We start from the raw sequence: 22,123 nt of genomic DNA on the forward strand, positions 1-22,123 counted from the left end.
CACCCTTTGAAATTATGGACAGTCTTGAGACACCCCAATCTTAAATGTGAAAAACTATTCTAATAGTTTTATATAACGCAGCAATATCCACACATGTAGGACACCCAACATTAGAGGGGATTTATTTATTTTCAAAAGCACACTTTTGCACACTAGTACTGAGTAGTATTCCAGAGTTTCTCTTCTCCCTCAGTTTTTTCTCCATCACTGAGCTAATGTGACTCCAGCACTGATGGAGAGGGGCAGGGGAGGGTCAGCTGCTCTGTTGGCAGCTGATATCCTCCTTATCAACTGATGATGTAATTGGTCGTCAGGATGCCGGCGGCTAGAAGGTCGTAATGGTGCACAATGAAAAACTGTGGCTTTGTGTAACTAAAAGGCAGGCTTGTTCTACCCGCTGGCTTGTATACATGTTTTGGGAAATTTGCAGACATTTTGCTAAGGCACCCCTGAAGATACCTCAAGGCACCCCAAGGTGCCTGGGCACCCTGGTTGAGAAAGGCTGGTATAAGTTATAAATATGAATGCATGGGGCTATCCATTTTTGCTCAATGCATGGGCATGTTGCTGTTCGTGATTGGCATTGTTACAGAGTGTCTGTCCTTCACAACAACTCCCTGTCTATGCATGTCTATGGATTAGGATTGAACTGTAAGAAAACAGACTTTAGATTAATTTAAATGAGTTTATCCCAAAAGTCCCTTTAGAAGGGGATGCATATGATGCTTCCTGATATACTGTACAAAAAAGCACTAGGTGGTGTCTTCACATATCTGTATAATAAATGCTGTGATTGAAATATAGAACAGTGAGTATGTAAATTTGTGAAAGTCACTATAAGGTAAATGTTATAATAAAAACTCACTGTGTACATTCTGACAACAAACTAAGGTCTCTTTTACCTCCTGCTGACCAAGTAACACACATATGCAGTAGCTTTAATGTCCTGCTACAGCAGGTATGCATCCACAGTGGCCTGAGGTTGTGTGCTGAGAGCGCACTCATTGCATGCACCCAGCACATGAACTGAACTGTCACCAACAGCTCCTAGCCATTATTATTATTATTATTATTATTACATCGAGTTTATATAGTGCCAAAGGGTTTGCTCAGCGCTGTACAATAGAGGGGGGGACAATACATGAAACAGTACAGCAACTACAAACAGCACGAGGGGTTAGAGGGCCCTACTCTTTCGAGCTTACAATCTAGCCATGACTTCTAATCAGGAGCCAGAGGTCAGGCACCTGATCAAGTGACTGCTGTGAGAAACCATTATGACAGTCACATGGTACAGAAGCCGTGCCTGCATTATAGGGTTAAAGAAAGTTTCCTGCAAAGCAAACTTAAATGAGCACTGACAGGAGCTGAAAATTATAATCAAGCAATCAGAGGATATGTGTTTTCTTAGAGCAGAGAAACCATTTATATAGCACTGGTTGTTGTGACAATCTTCTTGAAACTGCTTGTTAAAGTACATTTGTTGCAATCTAGCAGCACAAACTGTTCCTGATCTTAACAACATTATATTTCATACTACATGATTAATCTTTTATAGACAAAGCATACAACAGTTAGTCTGTTGTAAGAAGATTACTTTTGATAATACCCATACAAAAATAATATAAATATTAGGCAAAAATAAAATACCCAAAGTCCACCAACAAAAGGAAGACAAACCATGCTATATTAAAATGATATTTTAAACAGAGACATAAATGCACAAATGTTTGAATGCCATTTCATTAGAATACCAATAACAAGAAAGGAATCAAACAATCTACATGAAGGAAGCAACGGTACAGGCTGTGGAATATTACAGCCTCTTATAACATGGTATAACACAGTAAATTAACTTTAACACAAGCTGTCAATGACCTCTGTAACTTTATGCACTGTGGAGAACTAAATTCTCAAATTTTCCAAAAAGCACTGAAATTTCAGCTCCTCTGCTGTTATTTCTTCTAGCAGCAGGGACTACCTTAAATGTCCCTACTACTATTTCAGAGCACCTGTGTCCATAGTTTGGATACAGATACACTTTAACTTTTCAAAGAAATCTAAAAATTACATACTAGAAAACAGTAGGTTCCAAATGTCATTGACTGGTACATGCAGGCATCAGGAGTTGCCTGCTTTAATTTGCACCTATTCCTTTCCCATATTTATGGCCATTCAGTACAACGCAAACAATTATTCACCTTAATGGGAAATAAGCTTTCCCACAAAGTTTCCTTCAACCTTTTTCCCCCACCACCCTAGGCAGATGTAGCCCACCTTCTCCCCCTAAATTATACACTTAATTATATTCTTCTAAGGCCTACAACATTGTTTCCATTCTCTTCCAGCTTTTTGGTCCCTGCATTCACAGTTCAGCCCCCATAGACTTCCACAGGGTTGGTTGATGAATTGCCTCCTATCCATCTACCAGTCCCATAGAAGCCTATGGGGCCAAATTGGAGGAATGTAAAGAATGCCATGGGTCTCGGGGCTCAGAGCAACGTCTAGGTATGTAGCAATTTGGGTAGAAAAGGTGGGCTTGCTTAGGGTGTGGGGGCAGAAACATTTGGGGAAAAAGGGTGCCAAAAATTTGTGGGAAAGTTTATTTTCACTTTGAAAGATGGTCTAAAAGGCAAATAAAATGTATTTTTCTGAAATGTAGCTAGTAGTAGTTAGTCATGTTTAACTGGGCTTGTTCTGTTATTGGGAAGATGTCCACGTAGCTTTCTCAAACAAAATACCAAAGCATTTAAACCTACTGTATATGGCAGTGGTCACTAAATGGCGGAACGTGGTCTGGAACTGAACCAAGGGACAGTCCCGTCCGGACCGCGGCCATGCCACCGCTGGATGCCCTCCCAGCAAGCGGGGTGCGAGGAGCTGCAGATTGGGACCGAGGGGCAGGAGCTACCCAAGTCACCATGTCAACAAGTGGGCCGGCCCCGGCTTGAGCTGCAGAGAGTGGAGGTCCCACACAACAACAAGCTGGGAAATCACCAGCTCCCGTCCCCCAGTCCCGACCCGCAGCCCCCCACACCCCGCCCACCGCGAGGAAGACACCAGCGGGAGGCCCGGAAGAGGACACCCAGCAGCAGCAGTGGTACAGTCGAGGTCTGGACAGGACCCCCCACACCTTGCCCACCTTGAGGATGACACCGGTGGTGGGCTACAGGCTCAGGACAGGACCCCCCAGAAGGATTAGTGTCTATACCTTGCCTAGGGTACCAGGGGAAGGCTTGCATTAAAAGGGGCTTTGTGTTGTGTTAGGGGTGCTGTGTTGTTAGGGGCACTATGTTGTGTTAGGGGTGCTGTGTTGTGTTAGGGGCGCTGTGTTGTGTTAGGGGCGCTGTGTTAGGGGTGCTGTGTTGTGTTAGGCGCGCTGTGTTGTGTTGGGCACTGTGGGGTGTTAGGGGTGCTGTGTGTTTAAAGGGTGCTGGAGTCATGAACTAAGCCGCACACATTCCACCTCCAGCTACCCCCTCCCCCCACTACTTACAACCCTCTTTTCCCCACTCAGTTTTTAAAGCTGTTTTACTCACTTTAATCTGCCATCCTAGTCATGTGCTTGTGGCGTTTAAGAGTGCTGGTGTCAGTCCATCACTGCAGATGTGCTTGCAGCGGCTGGTGCACGACAGTGCCTTCAGATTGATGTTACTGCTGAGATCCCTTTTCAGAGTCCTGAGAGTACCCTGCCACTGGACAGTGAATAGGAAGTGTCCATGTCATGCAGGCAGTGATGTGAACACCTGAGGAGGGATACCATCTTACCATCTCCTGTAAACAGAAGAGAGAAGACTTTGCCAAAGCGCCACATGACCGCAGATTTAGGTGAATACAAAAATCATTTATGTAGGTTTTTCTTTTTGTATGCCAGGGATTAGAAGGGGGTGACTCTGTTTGGGTTTGATTTCAGGTCAGAATTAGTAAACATGTCAAAAAAAATTGCAAGTTGCAAAATTGAATGGTTCTATTAGTTAATGGAATTCAATTTTCAAGGCCAACGGCAAGGGATTGTCAAACAAATGCCACGGATGGTAGGCACTATCCTGGGGGACATGTACCGATGAAACAAAAAAAAAAACATTTATCAGGGAGCAGCTCTTTTATTCTGGTCTTGTAGGGCAAACATAAAAATGCACAATTCCTTTTAAAATATGCTTAGGGGAGGCTATAAAGCCTGTGAAGTGGAGTAGATGTTCAATATACAAAAGCAAAAGTGACATTTACAAAGAAAAAAAAATACCATTAGAATTGTCAGCTGCTAAATGACATTTCATGGCTGATTTATGTGGTTTTAAACAAAACCACCAGAGTTCTCTAATCTATATCAGATCCTTATCCCATTAAAAAAAGAGCTTGGGGTTACCCCTGAAAATCTATCAATGTTGAGGGCATGTGGCCTAGTATGGTTCAGAGGATAGCCATGCTGCATGCTGTGATAAGGGGTCTGGTAGAGATTTTGGGGGGAACCCCACTGTGACAGTATAGGGGCCTGGGGTACTCCAAAACTGACTCAGAAACACCTTGGCACTCTGGTAATATTGGCTGTCTGCGACAAGAGTTAAGCTAGTCAGAGATGGATCGGAAAAAGACCAGTTAGAAAAAAATTAAACACAGAAAAGTGACAACAGAAGGAAAGTGGTCCATTGAGCCTGCCTTATTTTTCTTTGGTTTTTTTTCTTCTTTTTTTTTTTTTACTTTTTTATGCCAGAGTATATATCTATATTTTTCCCAAGCACGTTTGAATCCACTTACTGTTGACTGACTCAGTACCTCTGCTGGACATCTATTCAAAGGATCAACTACCCTTTATTAAAATATTACTTTCAACTTTGCTCCTGCTTTTTTGAGGTCACGTCTCCATATTCTTGAGCTTGGATTCATATTAAAAATACTACCCTCAGCAAAGACCGGCCATATTTCTATCTAGCTATTTACAATCCATATATGGCTGTTCTTACTTAAGAGAAGTTTATCTGCATCTGCAGTCTAGAGCCCTCCTTTACTGTCAATCTGCTGAGAGTCAATTTCAGATCAGTTCTATGTTCCATTACATGAACTCTTTTATGTTTCATTACCGGAACTCTTTTGAACCCTGTCTTGTTAAGTTCGTTCATTGTTCTTTTTGGTTTTGCAGTTATATTATGGTCTCTTTTTTTCTGTAAATATTTTTCTGCACCATGTCCTTTTTTGCTAAACAATTTTACCACTTGCCTACTGGGAATTTTTACCACCTTCCTGCCCAGGCCAATTTTCAGCTTTCAGCGCTGTCACACTTTGAATGACTATTGCGGTGTCATGCAACAATGTTCCCAAACAACATTTTTATAATTGTGTTAGACATATAGAGCTTTCTTTTGGTGGTATTTAAGCACCACTGTTTTTTTTTTATTTTTTGCTAAACAAAAGAAAAAAAGACTGAAAATTTTGAAAAAAAAGTTTTTCTTAATTTCTATTATATAAGGTTGTAAATAATAGTATTTTTGACAGGCATTGACAGGCATTAATGATGAGCACTGAAAGGCAACACTGATGGGCACTGATATGCAGCACTGATGGGCACCATTGATGGATACTGAGAGGCATCACTGATGGGCACTGATGGGCTGCACTGATGATCAGTGTAGATGTCCCCACTGAGGATTTTCACTTACCGGCTGACCGCTCGTGAGGAGAGGACTGCAGATAACCAGCATTTCCTGTTTACATGTGATCAGCTGTGATTGGACACAGCTGATCACATGGTAAAGAGGCTACGTCATCTTTACAATTGGCTCACCATGATCGCTGAGCCAATTGTAAAGATGACGTAGCCTCTTTACCATGTGATCATCATCGTCATCTTTACAATTGGCTCACCATGATCGGTGATCCGCTGTGTCCGAGGGACACAGCGCACCACTGATCACTGCACTGTGTGCTCCGGGCGTGCGCATGTGTGGCAACAGTGAGAGGACGTCATATAATGTTCTCCCAGAACAAGAAAGCTCCCGCCTGAATATGGCGGGCAAGGGGCGGTTAATGTTATGCTTATTTTTAGTGCACCAAGCCCAGACTTAAAGAATTCCAGTCTCTTTAAAGGGCACTACTATAGTGCGAATCTCTGAAATAACCCTGTCTGTGTGACAGCAGGTATTACAGACATTTCTCTAACAGTCAGACCTCTTGCAGCAGTTATTGTTAACAGTTTGCATTTCTGCTAAAATGTGTGGTGGCAGCTGTAATTGGTATGCGCATTAGGCACGTGGAAGCTGTAGGTGACAGCCATCTTGTTCAGGTCTCAGCCAATGTTTTTCATGAGCCCAGTGATCATACCCATTCCCTCCCCCTACAATCTATGGAATCTAAAGCCTTAACTTTTAACACACTTCAAAAGAGTCTGCTATCTCAATTTGAGGGCAGCAGGCACCAGTACACAGGCCTTGGTCAGAGCTGTTAAAAGCCAATTGAGTCCTGGCAGGATGCCTGTTAGTTTTAATGACCAAAAAAAAAAAAACAGTTTAACACTTCCCTCTGACCTATCATAAAACTATGACAAAATCCATCAATTCTGTCAGGCATGGTTTGTAGGGCAATTAAAGCAAGAGGGACAAATAGCATGCTATAAAACTACCCAGAAAGCAGCCAGGCATGGGGGCGACCTCTCAGAGACCTCTGCTCAATTCACAACACAATCCACAAACAAATCATAAAATCCAACAGGACCAAAACACATTAATATTAATTATATATTTAAATGGTGAATATCATACTAAACAAATCAAGGTCATACATGATTCAGTTAGCACATATGAAAGGGGAGAAAGCAATCACCTACCTCCATGGTGACAGACCCCTCCGGAATACTCTGTGTTTGGTATCCCTGCACATGAAATATAATGCTGAACAATAATCTACCAGTCTCCAGAATGCAGCCTGTACATAGTGGAAGATGTTAATATTAGTATAAAACTGTGTGTAAGGGAGGGCCATGATGCAGTCATAAACGTGGTGACCTGCCGGCCACGACCCCTTAAAGGATAAGTTCACCTTTTGCACAAAAATTATAAAGGTACATTTTTTCGCAGGTAAAAAAAAATGTGCATTTATTATTTTTGTCAGCAGGAGCCTGCAAAGCATTGCACCAGTGATCAGTAGATTGCTGGTGCCATGCAGGTCTCCTGCAGATCTGTCAGTATATCTGCTTGACCATATGGGATGTACAAGCAAGCAGATATACAGACAGGAAGATTCAATGAACTACCATGGTGCTCCACAGCGCCATGGTAGTTCATTGAAAATTACAAGCTGACAGCCGCTAAGGTTGTCGGGACGTGTAGTTCATTCATTCACGGAACTCTGCACTGTTTTAAAATCTGACAGATAGTACGGGGAAACTTCTACCCGTACTTCTGTCAGAGGGAGGGGGGAGCTGAGGGCGGTAGGTGAACTTATCCTTTAAACCAGGTGATTGGTCAGATGGTCTCTGTCTACACCCCTTTGATACCACAGAAAAAGGACCCTCTGACCGCTCTTGTTTTAACATCAACCAAGGAACACCTAACTAGTGTTAGGTGAGGTGTGATCCACAGAAGTAGTACAGACAGAAGTGTTTTAGCTGTACTTCTTTAATTCTCTGTTCCCTTATTGTATTTTTATTTCTTTGTAACACCTGTAGCACAGTGAGATTTGATCTGCTGTTTGTCATACCCACAAAGTTTTTTTTTTGTTGTTTTTTGCATGGAGTTCCCCTTTAAATTCTTCCCAGACCTCTATGATAAGGGTTTGCTATGGATTTGGGAGAGAAACCCCCCCCCCCCCCCAATTCTTTCTATTTTTTGGCCTGAACAGTGTCCTTGGTTGTTGGGATGCAGAAAGCATAGTGCAGGGATCAGCAACCAGTAGATTGCATCCAGCTGACTGGTAGATCGCAGTCTGTGCTTGCTGACCCTCCATCCCAGAGCATCAAGTAGAGTGCAATGCATAGGGACTATTTGTAAAGTTGGAGCTGTAGTAGGAAGCAAGAGCTGCATAAGCCGATGTCTCCTCTGTATTGCTGGCTCCTGTCCCATGTGGAGTGATACCAACTGCACTACACCTCTTATCCCGGCTAGCGGTCTCCAGAGTGCTGCCAGGAGCAGGAAAGAAGAGATCTTCAGGTCAGTGTGAACAATACACTGGACATAATAGTGCAGGGCTGCTTTCACACTGATACGCTGCAGTTTACCCACACAACGGGTTCCGTGCAGTGCACCTGCAGCTTTCCTGTGAGTTTGCTGCACTTAGCCATAGACTTATTTATCCTGCGGGTTTGGTGCACGTTATGAAAGTGAACCAAAACTACTGCAGGAGTTGCGATGGTCTTTCAGAAAGTGCACCACACCTGCAGGATATAAAGGAGTCTATGGCAAAGCACAGCTAACCCAGGAAAGTTGCTGATGCAGCGCGGTGCAGGTAAACCGCAGCTCATCAGTGTGAAAGCAGCCTTATAGGGGGTTCAGAACAGTAAGGATTAATTTACATTTGCAGTTTGAGAGGTGGTAAAACCCCATAGCTAAGTCATGTTTTTACCACCCCCGCCCCACCCACACACCCTATAGCTGCAGTGGCCAGGGGTGTACACACGTCAGAGCCACAGCAGGAGTTATACGCCCTGTCAGGGCTGGTGAGTGTAGCACCTGCCAAGCATGACCCATTCAAGCGAATGAGGTTGCTCTGCAAGTGCCCTGCGTCTACAGTACAGCAAACAAGGAGTTAGAGCAGGCAGGGTTTTGTTGCTTTCTCACCACCTGCTTTAACCCATTGTATCCTGCAGAAGCATGCGCTTGCAGAGTGACCCCATTTACTTGAATATGTTGTTACTGGCAGGCGATAGCACCCACCAAAAGCAACAGGTTTAATTCTGGCTCTGACATGTGTACACCTTTGGCTGCTGCTTCAGCAGTAGGGATTGGAGGTGGTAGAACCGTGACTCAACTGTAGGGCTTTTACCGCTCCACCAACTTTACGTGTGAACTAGCACTAAGGGTGCCACTGCCAAAGGCAACTAAGGGTTCGTTCACAAGTGCAGCAGGCATAGCGGTTCCTCTGAGAGGCGACCCAAGTATGTCTGACAGGTGGTGAGGAGGCAATGTTGCCTCCTCACCACCTGATTTAACCCCATGATTCCTGTGCAATGCACGCGACTGTGACTGCGACATGGTAGTACGACAATTAGAGGTTAAAATCAGGTGTGAGGAGGGGACACTGTGCCTGGTGATCTTTGACTTCTCCCATGTTGTTCAGGTAGATCTTTAAGGTTGTCTACCCCTGGTATAGTGGAAAGTTGTCATTTTAGTGGCAGTAGTAATACTACCACTAAAGACGTGATTTCCGGCTGAAGTAGCCAGAGGTTTGTGTGAATGCACAGGCCACATCTAGCTACTTCGTTTACCTGGTCTGTGAACTGCGAACACAAATCTCATCCCTACCTCAGAACTGAGATACTTGGATGGCTGTCAAACTATCATCGCAGAACATGTCCACTTGAATGCAATTAACTCCTAGCTATCCACAGGTGTCAAACTGGCAGCCCTCCAGCTGTTGCAAAACTACAAGTCCCATGAGGCATTGCAAGATTGACAGTTACAAGCATGACTCCCAGAGATAGAGGCATGATGGCACTTGTAGTGTGTCAAACTGGGCCGCCAGTTTGACACCCCTGATGCTATACCATGACCTGGATACATGAGAAATGTCTCAGTGAAACCAAGGCTGGACACAAAGGGAAGGGAGTCCATGGGACAGGAAGGTACAGACAGCAAAAAAAAAAAACCCGATCAAGGTTCTAACCTTTCCCTATTGTACTAAAAATATTCTGTTCAAAACAAAAGAACACGTTTTGGCAGGAGTTGGGCCCTAATTAGCCTGATTTGGCCTGCAGGAAAGGAGGCAAAGGGAATTAAGAGATAAAAAGAGTAACGATTTGCATTTTAAAAGAAGCTGAATTTTCGGATAGATCTAAAAAATCCAATACACAGTATAAACACTTCAGATGACTTGTTTCGTGACCTTGTAAGTAAGCCATGAAACCATGAGGCAGATGATTCACTGCTCGATAAATAGCAGATTGTGCTGGCATGCTGAGAGACAGCACAGGCTGCAGCTACCCATCTACAGGAAGGGATGCAAAAGCACACCACAGTTCTACAACATTTGCTGCTTTAAGTGATTGGCACTCATTTTGCCTTTCTGAGTAATTACTTTGTTTTTCTGCAAAGAATGTGCACATTTGTAGGCAGAGATCAAAGATATATTTCCCAGCAAACTGCCAAATTATGCAGATGACTTCCAAGAACATTTGAAAGGGACGATAGTTTTTTATGTTTGTTTCTGCTGCATATAGAAGTGTGACATGCTACCCATGATTATTTAGTGATCCACAGACCAGGGCAGCTTGATCTTCACCTCCAGGTCACTTTAGGCCTCATTACCTAGCCACCTTTATCATATACAGGTGAAACTCGAAAAATTAGAATATCGTGCAAAAGTTCATTTATTTCAGTAATGCAACTTAAAAGGTGAAACTAATATATGAGAGAGACTCATTACATGCAAAGCAAGATAGTTCAAGCCGTGCTTTGTCATAATTGTGATGATTATGGCTTACAGCTCATGAAAACCCCAAATCCACAATCTCAGAAAATTAGAATATTACATGCAATCAATAAAACAAGGATTGTACATAGAACAATATCACACCTCTGAAAAGTATAAGCATGCATATGTACTCAGTACTTGGTTTGGGCCCCTTTTGCAGCAATTACGGCCTCAATGTGGCGTGGCATGGAAGCTATCAGCCTGTGGTACTGCTGAGGTGTTATGGAAGACCAGGGTGCTTCAATAGCGGCCTTCAGCTCTTCTGCATTGTTCAGTCTCATGTCTCATCTTTCTCTTGGCAATGACCCATAGATTCTTTATGGGGTTCAGGTCAGGCGAGTTTGCTGGCCAATCAATCACAGTAATCCCACTGTCATTGAACCAGGTTTTGGTGCTTTTGGCAGTGTGGGCAGGTGCCAAGTCCTGCTGGAAAATGAAGTTAGCATCCCCATAAAGCTCGCCTGCGGAGGGAAGCATGAGGTGCTCCAAAATCTCCTGGTAGACGGCTGCGTTGACCCTAGACTTAATGAAGCACAGTGGACCATTATCAGCAGATGACATGGCTCCCCAAATCAACACAGACTGTGGAAACTTCACACTGGACTTTAAGCATCTTGCAGTGTGTGCCTCTCCATTCTTCCTCCATACTCTGGGTCCTTGGTTTCCAAATGAGATGCAAAAGTTGCTCTCATAAGAAAAGAGGACTTTGGACCACTGAGCAACAGACCAGGTCTGTTTTTCTTTAGCCCAGGTAAGACGCTTCTGACGTTGTTTGTTGTTCAGGAGCGGCTTGACAAGAGGAATACGACATTTGAAGCCCATATCCAGGATCTGTCTGTGTGTGGTGGTTCTTGATGCACTGACTCCAGCCTCAGTCCACTCCTTGTGAAAGTCCCCAACACTTTTGAATGGCCTTTTCCTGACAATCCTCTCCAGGCTGCGGTCATCCCTGCTGCTTGTGCACCTTTTTCTTCCACACTTTTCCCTTCCACATAACTTTCTATTAATGTGCTTTGATACAGCACTTTGGGAACATCCAACTTCTTTTGCAATTACCTTTTGAGGCTTTCCCTCCTTAATGATGGTTTTCTGCACAACTGTCAGGTCAGCATTCTTTCCCATGATTGTGATTCCTACTGAACCAGACTGAGAGACCATTTAAAGGCTCAGGAACCCTTTGCAGGTGTTATGGCTGAATTAGCTGATTAGAGTGGGACACTTTGAGGCTAGAATATTGCACCTTTTCACAATATTATAATTTTCTGAGATTGTGGATTTGGGGTTTTCATGAGCTGTAAGCCATAATCATCACAATTTTGACAAATCACAGCTTGAACTATCTTGCTTTGCATGTAATGAGGCTATCTCATATATTAGTTTCACCTTTTAAGTAGCATTGCTGAAATAAATGAACTTGCAAGATATTGTAATTTTTTGAGTTTCACCTGTACATACAGTCATGGCCAAAATAACGGCACCCCTGCATTTCTGTCAGGTAATGCACCACTTCGCCCAGAAAATTGTTGCAATTACAAATGTTTAGTCATTGTCATGTTTATTTGTTTTTGTTGTATTGGTTGGTATGACTCAAAAAAATAGAGAAACAAAAAGCCAATTCTGACGGATTTCACAGATGGACTTATTGCACGGATGGCAATCTATCACGGTACCACGCTTGAATCCACTGAGCTCCTAGCATGTACCTGGTGATGGAGGCCAATGGAGAGAGGGCTTCCCTTGCGGCTAAGTTCCGGACTCCCCTGAGAGTGGGACTGCGGGAGTCAGGCCTAAAGTTGCACAGGTCGCCTGTAGGAGTGCTGATTGGTGGTCCACTCAGAAGCACAGCTGGTGCATGGAGATAGGTCTGCAGACAGGAGGCGCCTGTGCGTGGTATGCAAGTCCTTCCGGGATTTAGATATTTACTGGGTAGTCGGTTCAAGCCAAGGTCAGGTACCAGGTGGGAATCAGAGCAGACGTAGTCAGATGGGATAGCCGAGGTCATACACAGAGGAGCGAGAGTACCTGTAAGCCAGGCTGAGGTCAGATCAGGGGTAAGGCAGGAGTAGACAGGTCCAGGAGCAAGCCGAGTTGGTAACAGGAAATCACGGGTCAAAGTCACGGGGAGCTAGAGATCATCCAGCAACTTGAGGAAGTGATGGATCTCTGCCTTACTACTACGGCTGACAAACAGTTACGATGGTCTAACCATAAATTTTTTACTTAGAGAGATAGGCCCGGCATCTTATTGGCATGCAAGTTGACTCCCAGACATTCCCAACGGCTCTCCCTAAACTCAGATTGGATAATGAAACGTTATCTCAAGACACTGGTAAGATCCTCCACAAATTTCATTCTTTTTACACTAAACTATATAGCTCACCTCAGGGAGATGCTTCTTCATCTCTCGACGCCTTTTTGAGCTCTGTTCCGCTTCCCTCTCTCCAGGATACTCATAGGGAGTTGATGGAAAGGCCTATCTCGTGTGAAGAAATTGGGAGTGCTATGAAATCCCTTGCCCCTCATAAAGCCACAGGACCAGATGGTCTTCCTCATACCTATTATAAAGTTTTTCCTGATGTCCTGATTCCCCATATGGCTCTCTATTTTAACTATTTACGGGATGGGGGCGGGTGCCCCCTGACGAAAACAAGGCATTTATCAGTGTCATCCCCAAACCTCTTAAGGACGCTTCTATAGTTTCTAATTATCGGCCTATCTCCTTATTCAATTGTGATTTAAAGATTCTTACTAAAATTATGGCCTTACGCCTCCATACATTTTTGGCTCTGTATATTCATGATGATCAGTCAGGATTCATCAGCGGTCGACAAACATCAGATCAAATTCGCCGGACTTTAGCCCTGTTGTCAGCTGTACAATCCAATTGGGACCAATCCTCACAGAGGGAAATCCTATTATTATCATTGGATATTCATAAAGCGTTTGACAATCTATCTTGGGACTATTTATTTAGGATGTTGGACAAGTTTGGGTTTGGTCCTTATTTCACGACATTATTGCAGGCCCTATATTCTAATCCGTCGGCTCAAGTTTCTATTCGCGGACATAAATCAGCCTCCCTTTCGATAGAGCGAGGAACTAGACAGGGCTGTCCTATTTCTCCACTACTATTTGCCTTGGCTATGGAACCACTTGCTATTGCTATCCGCTCTGATCCCACCATCTTGGGCATCCACTGCTGTCAGCGGGACCATAAATGCATCCTATTTGCTGATGATGTCCTTATGTATATATCTAACCCTCGAGCTTCTTTACCTGGTCTCCTCCACCTGTTTCATCCACCTGAGGCCTCTGGTCTAACGCTTAATTCCTCTAATCTTACTAGAGTGGCAGGATCTCTCACTCTCCTTGTTTGGTAGAATTAATTCTATTAAAATGACCTTTCTACTGAGACTATTGTATTATTTTAGGACATTACCGATCATGGTTCCCAAGAGGGAATTGCTATTATTACAAGCAGCAGTCTCCAGATTTATCTGGAGGGGAAAACGTCCTAGGGTTAACAGGTCTACCTTGTTATCCTTAAAGGAGCATGGCGGTTTGGGACTTCCTAATCTCTTAGCCTATTTTCAGGCGGCTCAAATAGCACAGTTATCTTGCACTACGGCCAGGGGGTACGTCCCCCAGTGGGTTGGGATTGAGGCCTTATCTTGTCGTCCCTATGCTATTGGTGCTCTCATGTGGGTTTCCAGTCGTTTGCGTCCTCCTATTCTGTGTCCTATGTTGTCCTATTCGCTGACAGTTTGGGATAGATGGCGAGCTCGCAAACCATTCTTCTCCCCGCATACCCCTCTGGCTCCGGTATTTTGCAATTCTGAGTTTATTCCTGGCTTATCGCCGTCGGTGTTCCAATGGTGGATGAGTAAGGGCTTGCTATGTATCGGACACTACCTGAATAGGCTTTGTCCTCGTTCACTTCAGTGCTTTTTGATAAAGTATCAGATGCCTCCCGGGGAATTGTTTCGATACTACCAACTTACCTCTTTTATCACTAGCAAACTCAAATTACTTTCAGAACCTTGCTCACTCACTCCCTTAGAGGTCTCCTGTGGGGCAACTGGAATGATGAGGGGTCGTTTGTCCATTCTTTATGCTTCCCTTGTTGATCCACTCACGAAATTATCTTATATGACTCAATGGGAGGGGGATTTGAATCGTTCATTGGACTTGGATACTTGCGGCAGGCGGCACATACTTTATCAAAGATTTCGATCAATACGGTTCTTATCGAATCCAACTATAAAACGCTACTTCGCTGGTATCTGGTTCCTATGCACCTTGCTAAAATGTACCCTTCTGTATTACCTAGTTGCTTCCGACACTGTAGACAAGAGGGATCTATGTTGCATATCTGGTGGAAATGCCCGGTAGTGAACAGGTTCTGGATCCGAATGTTTAATTTTATCTATTCGGTAACAGGAATTAATATTCGTAGATCTCCGGAAGTTTCGTTATTTCATTTGCTACTCGCTGACATTCCTAAAAAAATCAACTAAATTAACTTTATACCTCTTACTTGCGGCACGCATTACCATAGCTAGAAGTTGGAGACAATCACTGATCCCGCTAGACGGGGTTAAACAAAAACTTAATTGGATAATGATAAAAGATAAACTTACAAGCATTGTCAATAATGATGTCTGTAGATTTGAGGTGACGTGGCAACCGTGGATCAGTTATATTTCTATATCTTAAAAGTACTGCAGCTGACCCTCCCTATCTCCTCTCCCCCTTTGGTATTCCCCTCCCCCCCCCTTTTTTTTTCTTTTGTCATTTTGTTTTGTTTTCTTTCTTCTTATTTCCTTTTTATTTTCTCTTGAATTGTTTGTATACTTTTGGTGCATTTCTGTTGCATTATCTGGGTTAATTGATTAATGGGCAGTTTGCTACGTGGTGGAGACGGTGTTCTTTTTACATATCGCCAATGTCTAATAATCTATTTCTTTCATATAACTGTTCTATGAATACGAATGTGCACTCCATTTCACCATGTAGGTGGCAATTGCTGCTATATTTTTGTATTCTACTGTATACCAATTTTTCAATAAAAATATTGAAGTATAAACTATACCAGGCCTGTTCTAGTACAGATAAAGAAAAAGAAAATAAAACAAACAGCGCACAATTCACTAAACACACAAAAGGGTGAAAAACACAAATAAAAAGAACACTAAATAAAAACAAAACTATAAAAAATACCCCCTAAAAATGCAAAAGAAAAAAAATCCTTAGATTGTTTTACACCTCACTCTTTCTATAACTATAAACTAGACACTAAACCAAGAGTGCAGGAGAAAATACATATACGTAATTGCTAAGAGGTTGTTGATAATGCAGGGGAGCCTTAGGGGTCCCTGGGAACATATATTTGCATGTATACATGAACACTGTTGGTTCCCAAACACTTGGGCGCTATAGTAGTGCATGCTGGCAGACTAACTAGCCCTAATCTATTATTGAGCAGCTGTTTCAGCTTACTCTTTATTAATCATTTGCATCACATCGTAACCTGTCATAGTTTATAGTCATTGCTTTTGATCATGTTTAGAGATAATGTTTTTGGAAATAAAAGTTAAGAAATCCGCTGGCCTCTTCTGACTTTTGATTTTTATCCATATGACTTTTGTGCACTAATATATTTTTAGGGTAAGTATTGGGTGCCGTGTCGTGGCTCTGTGGCTTATGTATGTATTTGCAAATGTGTGCTAACTAAACCCCTGTTATAAACGCATACTGTTAGACAGGTTGATTCGGTTGTTAGCAAGCTGGCTGGCAAGTTGTCCAAGAACATTGTTCTCTCCCCTTTATTCACTATGTGATGCCTGTTTATGTGTCCTTGCTTCATAAGCCAGTTATAGACTTGGGCGGGTGGCCACTTTTATGCATGTTTGAGTTTTTGGTACGTGGCTGCACTAGGGCCCTGGTTGCCATTGTGCTACATGCTGGGGTCCAGTGCACTCCTTTGCCTTTCAGAGGGGTGGCTCCCTCAGGTCCACCTGCCCATGATCTATCCATTAAATGCATGTGCCTCTACTATGGGGACTCACAAATTTTAGAGTTAGGACCACAGATTACCAGGGTGCCGTGTCGTGGCTCTGTGGCTTACGTATGTATTTGCAAATGTGTGCTAACTAAACCCCTGTTATAAACGCATACTGTTAGACAGGTTAATTCGGTTGTTAGCAAGCTGGCTGGCAAGTTGTCCAAGAACATTGTTCTCTCCCCTTTATTCACTATGTGATGCCTGTTTATGTGTCCTTGCTTCATAAGCCAGTTATAGACTTGGGCGGGTGGCCACTTTTATGTAAGTATTGGCAGACCCCTTTAAATAGGCATTTACTCTACCATCCATGGCTGTATTATCATCAGGGCTGGACAAGAAAAAAAGATTTGTGGATTTATATGGTGGAAAACTGGGGATTTGGAACTGGCTTCTCTTTCTCTGCTGATTAGTTATTCCATTTTATTGAGCCTTATCAAAATGCCACAAAGTGCTACTTCCAAAAAAGCGTGGAAAATTTTCCGTGGATGGTGAATTTATTTTCATACCTGAGGTAGTGATTATAAAGGGTCTTGACTTCCAATATCAGTGACCAACATGAGAGAAGAGTTTGGTTTAACAAAAAAAGAAATGTCTGTTTCATTGTTCATGCTGGTTCCTTGTAGGAAACTAGTTCTGTGTCTGAAAGAGAAATGGACAGAGTGTAATGCTCAAGACAATGCAATCTTCGGAGATGGGCACTGTTCATCTGTGAGTATAGGTGTACCATGACCAATACAGAGGTGTATTATGGATACCCTGGAGGTTTTGCAGGTTTCATTGTTCATCTCGGTTTCTTGTAGGAAAGTAGTTCAGTGTCTGAAAGAGAAATGGACAGAGTGTAATGCTCAAGACAATGCAATCTTCGGAGATGGGCACTGTTCATCTGTGAGTATAGTTGGACCAGGACCAATACAGAGGTGTATTATGGATACCCTGGAGGTTTTGCAGGTTTTGGCAAGTAGGTTGTCAATGGTAGCTGTGCTCCCTGAAGTTACAAGTACATAAAACTGTTTTCCACATGCCGTTCCATATTCCTGAAGAAGGAGGTCAGAGTGTGTTTTGGGACTCTGAGTATGGTTGCAGGCTTTGGTGAGATTTTACTCAATGGCTGTGACCTCCCTGTTTGTTAAGGAACATTGACATATTCCTAAGCACAATTTAAATGCTGTACAAAGACGCTTACCTGACTTTTCTCACATAATGTTATCCCTGAAGAACAGGTGTATTTTTGTGCAAAAGTCTCTTTCATGGAAATAAACCCAAGACAAACCTCATATACAGTGTGGTCTCTCTCTTCTCTGCCCTCCACCATTCTGGGCACTGCTCACCTCCATTCTTCACCTGAAAAGCTCAGCTTCAGTGCACAGGTATGGCTCTTGTGCTGTTAAAATGAACAGGAAAGCTTTCTACCGGGTACAGGGAGTTAGAAGCAGTTCAGAAAGAGATCAAGTGCACATGAATTTTTAATGATTTAGAAAAGTCTCAAACTGATGTTAAAGGCAGCTGTATTTCCACATGAAAAGAAGCCCAAAGCCTGTAGACACATGCTCTTACCCAAATCAGCTAATCAGCCATTACTATCAAATAGTTCTTCATCCGATCTTCCATTAAAACATGTTGAAATGAGGTCCACTGCAAACTCTGGGGCTGTGCACTTTTTATAATGTAGTTATGAAATTTTTAAATTTATTTTTACCTAATTAAAGCATATGATAGTTAATACTGGTGTGAACTGAATTTAAGAACTGCAATGCAATAATAACTCATTATCGTTTTCTTTCCTGACACAGCAATGACTGTCAGATTTATCACTAAACGGTTTATTGGAGAATACGATCCCACCCTCGGTAAGTAGAAGTTGTAAAGATAGCAAAGTTATTAGTTGGATAGAATATCAATACATCATTCAGCCTCAATTTGTTCCCTAAGGGTCAATGCTATTGATCTGGTATCCTATATATTTAAGGGATAACTGATGTATTCTTAGGATCAATTAATCTTTACTCTTATTTTGCCTATTGCTTGCCAAATATTGACTGGTAAAACCTATCCAACTTCATTACAGTAGCCACAAATTCTCGTTTTCCATGCTTTTTGATTCTCGATCTATTTATAATGAGAAATTGAGATTTGCCACATTTATAAGGATTGGAATTTTATTTTTACAAGCGGTTTTGTGGAAAACTTTTACTTGCCTCCAAATAATCACTTACCATAAAGAATACAACTGAATAAAACTGAAATGAAAAAAGTAGAATTTACTGATATCCACGTGACCATTGGGTCTACTCTGCACACTACCCAATATTCACACAAAGCTCACTACCCAATATTCACCGCACCAGTTAAATCAGCACTCCAGCACACACAGTTCATTTCTTGGTATCCTTGTTCGCAGTGAGAATAATAAAGGGATGAATAGTCACCAACATTTGATTAAAGATTACAATTCCTTCATGATTTATTTGTGAAGGGTCACCTAAATACAATACTAGTGTACAAATAAAGTGCAGCTCTTAGTCAAAAATATAAAATATATGAAAATAATAATTCAAATGTTCATAAATGAAATATCAAATAATAAAATCAAAGCAGAACAGTCCCCAAATGCCGTGATGAGATAGGAAAAAAATGTGACCCCCTATTTGGAGTGGTCAATCACCCTTTTATTATATAACATCCGGAGAGATGGGCAGATGGAATCATCCCCCAAAAGAGAGATTGGTGGTCCTCCTATGTCGGTCACTATCTATGATGGCTTTGACCGCTCCAAGTAAGTTATATGAGACCAGAGCTCGTGGCATTAGACATGTAAAAAAAGATGTCTCCACATAGTGTAAAATCCACAGATATGAAATTTATTAGACATTAGATGGCATCTTGGATGCTGGAAAGACTCGATTTTAGTGTTTGTACACGCTGATTCATGTCCATTATCATGTGAGTGCAATTTTACCATATAATAAATCTCTCCGGATGTTATATAATAAAAGCGTGTTTGACCACTCTTAATAGGGGTCACATTTTTTCTGGTGAGCCTTGCATGCAAGTGGTTGGTGTCACAACCTTGGAAGTTTTTCCTATCTCGTCACGGTATTTGAGGATTGTTCTGCTTTGATTTTCTAATTTGATATTTCATTTATGAACATTTGAATTATTATTTTCATATATTTTATATTTTTGTCTAAGCGCTGAACTTTATTTGTACACTATTTATAAGGTGCCTGGCATCAAGGTACGGTGTTCAGCTGCTATTTATTGGTTCTTCACTTCCTTAGCGCAGATTTTGGGTTTTATTTTAAATACAATACAGCTGACATTTTGAAGCAATGCAGGGTCAAGGCAACATAGTAATAGATCATCTCATAACATGCCTCAATATTCATATCAGTCAAATCTGCACTCCAGTACACACAGTTTATTCCTTGGTATCCATGTCACCAGTGTGAGGAAGTTTCCCTCTTGTATTATGGTTCATTGCAATTAGGATGTGTTTGTAATTGGGGTATCATTCAAAATGAATTGGGCATTACTACAACACAGATGTGAAGCCAACTCAACTGTTAGGTATCCTATCATTGCTGGATGGGCTGAAGCTATTGGCTTCTTGAACTCTCTGAAGATCCATTCCTATTTGCAGTATTCCGGCTCCATTTAACCTCCTGCTACAACCGTAACATTTGTAGTTTAGGTTTTTTTTTTTTTGCCAAGCAGTGTTGTTACCTGTCCTGTTCCATATATTCCACAGCCACAATCTCCTGGGATGAATCCGTCTGGAGGATCTTTGGGAGTTTTTTAGGATAGCAAGTGGCTGACCACAGTGGCATCCTTCAAACTTTTGAGTTCATTTAGTCATTAAGCAGATTAAAAACAGTGGCATATGCAAGCTTAGTTCCCTCAGGGCACAACAAAATCGTATTTTTCAAATTATGCATGTACTAGGAAAAAAGGTTTCTGATTGAGTAAATAATACACAATTATAAATCCACTAAATTCCTAATTGTATTCCATAAACTCCCACACATGGCACGGAACAAAAATTATTCTTTAACCAGTTTCCCATGAACAATGGTACAGAGTATGCAGTGATTTTCCACTTAAATAACTCTTGTATTTTCTTGCCAGATTCGGCTAGGATGATTAGATTATCATACAATCAGTATTTATCTCTGCAAAAAAAAAAACATATTGCAGTGCTGCCTACTGTTACAATGTACCTGTCATACAGTGGCAAACATAGGCAAACGTTGGACAATGTGTCATCTTTCAGTGGTCTCACCACTGGGACCCTTCATGGTCCTTCTTCCTAGCTTAATCGTTACCTTTTGTGGCTTTATTAACTATACAACATGCACTAGCAACCAGCAAGGCTAGAAAAAAAGAGAGCTCAGAACCAAAAGTTTTACTTTTTTCAGTTTTTTTTTTTTATCTTGTCGGGCTAATGTTGGTTTCTCAAGGGTAATTCCACCAATAGAAAGTAAGGTTAGGGGAATGCAAAAAAGAAGTTGCCACAAGTCTTTCTGCAGCTGTTGAAACATGCAACCATAACATCTTTTCCTGCAGATTTCTGATTGGTGGGCTGTACGGTGTATTGGTAGCTTTTTTGTAAAAAAAAAAAAATAATAAGTTGCTTAAAGGTAGACAACAGATGTCTAGATGGCCCTAAAAGTGGGGTAATATTTTTTACTTTTCGCCACAGTTTAGTGTATATTAGTGCACAATGTTGCAGTGATGTTTAGGCTGAAATACACATATGGGAGCGGTTTTACCTGTTAAAGTCATTGTAGATCTGTACATCCTGTTTTTAGATTGACACAGCTATGCAGATATACTGACAGGAAGAGTCAATGAACTACCACCGCCCTCCACAGCACCGTGGTAGTTCATTGAGAACTACAAGCCGACAGCCGCTAGTGAATGAATGACGTGGCCGTCACTGACAGCTAGTATTGGGAACTCCCTGTACTTTTGTCACAGGAGGGGGGGACAGCTGGCAGCAGCTGCAGCATAGGGAACATGTTACATGTTCCACTCTAAAAGCGGGTGGAACATGTAACATGTTCCCAAAGGTGAACTTATCTTTTAAGTAACAGCTACAGATTTTGTCCTTCTTCCAGCCTATGAGTGCACAGTAAAAGTGAGGCAGCATACTGATAAGCTCATATCTGTCATTCTGCTTTCTCCTCCTATCAACATGCTTTCTTCCTCTCCCAGTCTAAACCATATAGGGATTAAAAGAGGATAATACCTCATTAAATTCAGGTACGTACACTACTTGCATTTAGAGAAATACGTTTAATGATGTAATAATGATTACAGAGCTGTTTTAAAGCATGTCTTTTAAGTCTGTCTGGAGTTCAGTTTTACGAGGTGCCACTTATCAGTGCCCGTCACTGCAGCCTATCAGTGCCCGTCGGTGCCGATTATCAGTGCTGCCTATCA

The 22,123-nt window shown here is 42.1% G+C and overlaps 1 protein-coding gene across 6 annotated transcripts in view; it reads left to right on the plus strand.

Moving 5' to 3' along the window:
• The window catches only part of LOC149444017 (ras-related and estrogen-regulated growth inhibitor-like), a 193,134-nt gene that overhangs the window by 135,692 nt on the left and 35,319 nt on the right, over nt 1-22,123 (plus strand). For all 6 annotated transcript variants that reach the window (XM_089654979.1, XM_089654982.1, XM_089654977.1 and 3 more), the window contains one exon: nt 18,472-18,528. In XM_089654979.1, coding sequence (XP_089511105.1) covers nt 18,472-18,528 — 57 coding nt within the window. The remainder of the gene's footprint in view (nt 1-18,471; nt 18,529-22,123) is intronic.

This window comes from Staurois parvus, unplaced genomic scaffold (assembly GCF_062004578.1).
Source record: "Staurois parvus isolate SC_StPar_1 unplaced genomic scaffold, SC_StPar_1.0 ptg000818l, whole genome shotgun sequence".
Classification (NCBI taxonomy): Eukaryota; Metazoa; Chordata; class Amphibia; order Anura; family Ranidae; genus Staurois; species Staurois parvus.